The 6067-nt window shown below is 36.2% G+C and overlaps 1 protein-coding gene across 1 annotated transcript; it reads right to left on the reverse strand.

Moving 5' to 3' along the window:
- Positions 1–5373, reverse strand: LOC130738517 (T-complex protein 1 subunit gamma). The gene is made up of 14 exons (XM_057590507.1): positions 5209–5373; positions 4842–4976; positions 4581–4642; positions 4407–4479; positions 4044–4111; positions 3793–3862; positions 3218–3286; positions 3062–3133; positions 2701–2774; positions 1329–1991; positions 1120–1245; positions 864–968; positions 702–776; positions 1–510 (listed from the first exon to the last, which is right to left on the reverse strand). The coding sequence occupies exons 2-14, from the start codon at positions 4864–4866 to the stop codon at positions 325–327; spliced, it is 1668 nt and encodes a 555-aa protein (XP_057446490.1). The 5' UTR covers positions 4867–4976; positions 5209–5373; the 3' UTR covers positions 1–324.
- Positions 5374–6067: the final 694 nt, after the last annotated feature.

Genomic DNA, 6067 nt, shown 5'->3' on the forward strand with positions numbered 1-6067 from the left:
TACGATGTAGAACACGATTTCAAATGAATAGCATGAGAATCAAGATACAGCTCAACAAACAACCTTCAGTGAGGAAAACTAATCATTTAAACCCTAACCCTAGCACAATCCCAAAATTTGGACTCTGGACACTCAGATTAAGCAAACGCCATTTGTAACATCAACAAAGTTCATAACTAGCTTTTGCAGACAATACAAGGCACAAACACCAGACCAATTAAGGAACCAAAACTTCTAAGAACATGCATATAGTTTTTAAAGATGAACAAGAACCTAGCAAATTTTCAACTGTGTCAAAAAACAATGACAGGTGAACTATGTTTTTTAGTCGGGAAGGATTTGCTCGCCGTCAGCATCTGCCTCAGTCTCAACCTTGGGCTTTGAGGGACCTGCTCCAGGGGCCTGTTTCTTCTTGATCCCACTCACGATATCATCAATCCTCAAAAGCATGCAAGCAGCTTCAATGGCGGTCTTAAACGTTTGTGCCTTAACATTATAGGCATCCCAGATCTAACACCATATTATAACAAAACATAATCAGAGCTCAATTGCAGAAATACATGCTCATACAACTGAGAATGCGTACAGTAATAAATCAAGACAAGATTAAAAATTTACATTTTCCAGGGGGTGGGGGGAACAGAACTGGGCAAAATGGAATAAAAATACATAACTGTTCTTACTAAAATAAAATAAAGTACCTTGCGCTCTTTCATGTCAGCAATGGCACCAGTATTTCCATCTATGCCAATCCAAGCATTTTCTCCATTTGCATGCTACAATTTTCAGGAATATTTTGTTAAGCAAGATCAGACTTCAAAAAGAACAGTCATATACAATAAAACCTGGCAAACTATTCTCACTTTTCCTTGTAGTGCAGTCATAGTCCGGATGACATTTACTCCACAATTTTGTGCTAAAGTTCGTGGAATAGCTTCAAAAGCAATTGCAGCAGCTTCATACGGCCACTGTCAGTCAACAAGAATATTGAGTGAGAACAAATATAAACAACTGCACTACACAAGAGATTGAACTGAACCTACTTAATATGTAGTAGCAAGTGGTTCATTGAAACAATAGTGAACACTAAAACAAAAAAAGTAGTGGTAATAGACTCACCTTCTCTATCCCTTCAATAGATGAACTCTTCTGTTTCAAAGTAGCTGACACAGTAAACTCAGTAGCACCACCTCCAGGAAGAAGCTTTGGATTTTTGATTATGTTCCTTGCAACAGACATAGCATCCTGGTATGGGAACAAGGTTCAGAAAACTGTTTGAACAAAATCTGATTGGTCTTTTAGTATATATATCAATATCAACAACATACCTGTAGGTTTCTTTCAACCTCGTTTAAGAGATCCTTACTAGCACCCCTTAATAGTACAGTACAAGCTTTGGGGTCTTTGCAATCAACAATGAATGCAAAGAATTCATCTCCAATTTTCTTAACTTCAAATAACCCTGCACCAGTACCAACATCAGACTCCTGCAATTCATCTGGTCTGTTCACAATAACAGCACCACATGCCTTGGCAATTCTATTATTATCAGTTTTCCTCAATCTCCTGATTGCAGTAACTCCATGCTTGCTGAAATAATGGCATGCCAAATCACTAAGGCCCTTCTCTGTAATTACTAAGTCCGGTTTGAACTTCAATATCTGCATGCAGAGCTCCTCCATGTATTCTTCCTCCATCTTCAATAAGACACTCCAATCTTCTTCTTTAAGCAGTTCAGCATTTGTTTGGTTTTCACCCTTTTTATACTCAAGAGGAGAATCAAGGAGAATGATACGTGGGTTAACGATCTTTCTCCTCATTTTGCCAGGGGCAACTACATCTTTGTTAAACATAACTCCCTTAAGAACTCTTGAATCCTCCAGCTGCCCACCAGGTACCTTCTCAACCTTAATATAATTTTTAATATCCACATCTCTCAAACCTTGGCCAATATCAACGCCTACAGTTGTAGTAGCATCAATAGCTAAATCCTGGAAAATTAACCAAGGAAGGACATATTATACATCATTAAACAAATCTAAATATGCTACATAATTGCAAAAAGGTCATTATTATCAGTACAGGCAGTAGCATTAGGGATTAATCTGTTCACTCAAATAGAAATGAACAGAACTGAAGAAGAACAAGAGCTGAAATAATGAGTGAATTTCATAGCGAAAGAAATCAAGAAACTATTTTAGAGCTATCAATTCATCAAAAAGAAATGAACAAAACTGGAGAACAAAATCTGAAATGATGTGTGTACTTGGTAGTGGAAGAAACTATATTAGGGCGATGAATTTATAGATGTATTGTCTACTTAACAACAGAGGCCCATCTAATTAAATGAAGATAATGTGAGCATGCTTGTCTAGATGCCAATAGTCACAACATGAACAATAAATTTGTACATTGGATTAATTAAAATACCATCAACTCATACTTTTTGTTGAAATAAAAACCATAACATGTGAACATGTACATTATAAACTCATGTTTTGTAGACTCATGCTTTTGTAGAAATATAATTTCTGGTTTAAAAGCACTTCACAGATGACAACAGCCACACTCCCATCCGAAATATTGAAAGTTTTTATTGAAGAATTTGATAATAAACATTGCCAAATTAAACATCCAGTTCAAATATTTGAAAACATAAAACGATATCAATTGGGAAATCAAGCTGAGAAATATACTCACAGCAATCAAATCCCCAAATTGACCAGTGAATTTGGTGCCTATGCAGCTTTTTACTAGCCCCAGCATTGTAGCCCCTGCAGTTCAATTTACCAATAGCATTAAAATAACATGTCAAGAAGTTTACTGGATCGGTAATGTGTTGTTTCTACACATGACTCAATTACTATAAAATACTAGGAGATTTTGCCGCAACTCAATTCCAATGTGGAACTATATAGACAACCTACCCAGGATCCCTCAACAAACCAATGGAAACGGGAATAAATGACTGAATGAGTTCAGTTCACTATGAACTTTTGTATATTGTTAGGAGGAAGATAATAGTAATCTAAAAGGAACCAGTCAAAGAAATAGAACTTACGATCTTGAGCATCAATTGGCATTGCAATTTTGTCAATAACAGCAATAGCATCCTCCAAAGCTTTGTTATATGCTACAGATTATACATAATTGTATTAGGCATAATATACAGTATACCCTTTTAAAAGAGAATCACTGACTAATACTATTGAATTACCTCGGCAAATAACTGTGGGATGATAATTTTTGTCAATGAATGCTTCAGCAACATGGAGCATCTCACCAGCTGCACAAAAAATACAAGATATTGAAATTGGGAGAAAGGAAATCCCAATATATCAAGTAAACATCTGATCTTCCATTCAGTAAACAATTCAACCTCAAAAGCAGAAATATGACTTGGGACACACAGCTATAACACGGGATTGATACAGGGACACTGGCACGTTTTCAAGTTTATAGACCGTGATACTGACATGACTACAATATAACACAGTTAGGAAAAACTAATAATAAGGATGAACATTAAAGTATTTTGAAGGTCAGAATGAGGTGTTAGGCATAATATAATGCCAATGTTGTATCTAATTTTTCAAGATATTTCCATATGTACTGGTATAAATGTGAAAACAAGCTATAAATTATAACTAGGAGTGGCTGAGATAAATACATGTGCAACACAGCACAGCTACAAAGTGTCCATGCTTCCTAGAACGCAACTAACTCTAGAACTTGCTAGCACATGAAAAAGTAAATAAATAAAATTAATATATACACACACTAAAAACATACCAAGAATGATGACCGATGTTGTTCCATCTCCTACTTCTTCATCTTGAGTACGACTTAATTCAATCATAGACTGTGGCCATCCCAATAAGAGATCAGTATTAGAAAGTTTCAAAACAAAGGGAAACTAAACCACAAATATTCAATGGAAATCAGAAAATGGAGCTTTTACAAGTTGCTGTTAGGAAAGCAGTGTTTAGAACCATACATGTACACAAGCAATATCAACTGAATGAAGCAAGAGAGACAAGTACCTTTGCAGCCGGATGAGCAACATCTAATTCACGTAAGATAGCATTCCCATCATTAGTCACTACGATTCCTGTTAATTTAAAAGAAAAAGTAATATGGCATAAGATAAATACTTGAGAACACAAGCAAGGATCTAATAAACCGGGTATGCTAAAAGCTAATAAATTGGCAATTTCTAACCAGGAACTAAAGTTAACATAGAAACATAAATAGTTCCAAAAGCAATTTTATTATAAGTGACATCAATTATTTCAGCTCACAATTACCCACGACACTGTATGGAAATCAGGAAATAATTGCTCTCTCAGCATGTTACTATTGCAAGGGCTAACTTGTTTTGACTTTTGAGACAGGAAAACACTAACCTCCCGAAGCATCAAGAAGCATTTTCAGCATGGACCTGGGTCCCAATGTGGTACGGATTATGTCAGCAACGGCCTGGAAGTCATTATCCATATTAAGATTACAAACACCGAATGAATATTAACAAACATTAGCATGTACTCCTAAGTTGGTAATCAATAAATAGGCGTTTTTACCTTAGACGCCTGAATATTAGCATGGTGCACCTTTGCTCCAGACTCACGTTTCAAAGAGTCCTCTGTCCATGGATTATAATGAGTCAATCAATACAAAAAAAGCATGTCCAAATGGAACAACATACACAAAACATTCAAAAATATAATAAACATAATCAAAACAAGCAAATTATAGAAACTCGATCCAAACACCCAATTACCTAAAATCAATGAAAAGCGTAAAAAAACTAAAAATTTGTTAAGAGAAGAGATAGAACTTACTGAGAACTAGAACTGGCGCATGCATGATTTCTAGGTTTCAAGATATTCCGAACGAGTTTTCTCTTTTCCACACAAAAACTGAATCCAGCAACAGAGGAAGCGCTTCTGAAGATGCTTGCCAAAATTGGAGATCCACTGCACATTTTTCAAAACAGGAGCAAGTTATTCAAAACTCAAAATACCGCGACAACACGGTGTTTCCACCGAACCGAACGTAGCAGCAGATTCAAGCATTTTCCGAGGGAAGAAATCGTACAAAACGAAGATGTTAACAGTAAATCGAAAACAAAACCCTAAATCAGAGCTAGGGTGGCGATGCAGTGAACGACGGTTCGAGCGAGAGTGGATCAGAGAGAAGAGAGCGAACCTGGGCGTAGAATGTTCGATCGGGAGTGGTAGCGGCGGAGGATGCGGTGGCTGGCGGCGGAGGAAGGAAACAGTATCGGTTTGGAGAAGTGAGTGTAGCGAGCGAGCAGTTTGTCCACTACTCAGGTTTTCCGCCAAAATGAGCTAGAAAACCCTGGAACCCTGGATCACCTTTTATTTACTTTCAAGTTATTTTGCTTCTTGCTTTTCAAAATATTTTTATTATTATGGGAAATGCTGCCCAAAAGAATTTTTGTTATTTCTTTTACACAAAAAGTATAATTGTGAAATAATACTTTTTAGTATTAATGTATTATCATTCATTTTCTATTTTCTAGCCTGTAACAAAACTCTTTTTTATTTTTTAAAGTAAGCTCAATATATTAATCATGGAAAGAATAGTCTACAAAGATAGCATGATCAATACAATTAGGAGGATTACTCAACCAACCATGATAAGGGAAAATTAAAAACATTGATGCAAGTGCATGAGCCACACCGTTTGTTTGCCTTCATACATGACTTAAAACAATGGTATGAAATGTAGAAGATAAAAGGACCTACAATCTTGTATAGTTGTCTCAACATGAGGAGGGTACAACGTAGAAGTCAGAGCTTGAATTATTATTTATGAATCTGACTCCACAATGATGTTGTCCAGATCCATCTCCTTTGTTTTAAGTGGGAAGCAGCACAAAGAAAATCACTAGAATTGGAGCGTGTAAACAAACTCAAGCATTTGCTGAAGGGACCAAACCAACCTGCATCAATATTAAGCTTAATGAGGTTTTGAGGTGGTGCTTGCCATCTAATTATGTCCTCCATAAGGTTGTTATTTGTATGCACCTTTGCTTTTTCCA

The sequence above is a fragment of the Lotus japonicus genome, chromosome 2, assembly GCF_012489685.1.
Source record: "Lotus japonicus ecotype B-129 chromosome 2, LjGifu_v1.2".
In the NCBI taxonomy this organism is placed as follows: Eukaryota; Viridiplantae; Streptophyta; class Magnoliopsida; order Fabales; family Fabaceae; genus Lotus; species Lotus japonicus.

Bases quoted from the DNA above. Each gene is read 5' to 3' on its own strand.
- LOC130738517 (XM_057590507.1), bottom strand. From the start codon at position 4,866: ATGCATGCGCCAGTTCTAGTTCTCA. The intron at 4,112-4,406 runs GTTAGTGTTTTC...TTAAATTAACAG, and splicing joins GCTTCTTGATGCTTCGGGAG to GAATCGTAGTGACTAATGAT. The intron at 3,134-3,217 runs GTAATTCAATAG...TATAATCTGTAG, and splicing joins TCCCACAGTTATTTGCCGAG to CATATAACAAAGCTTTGGAG.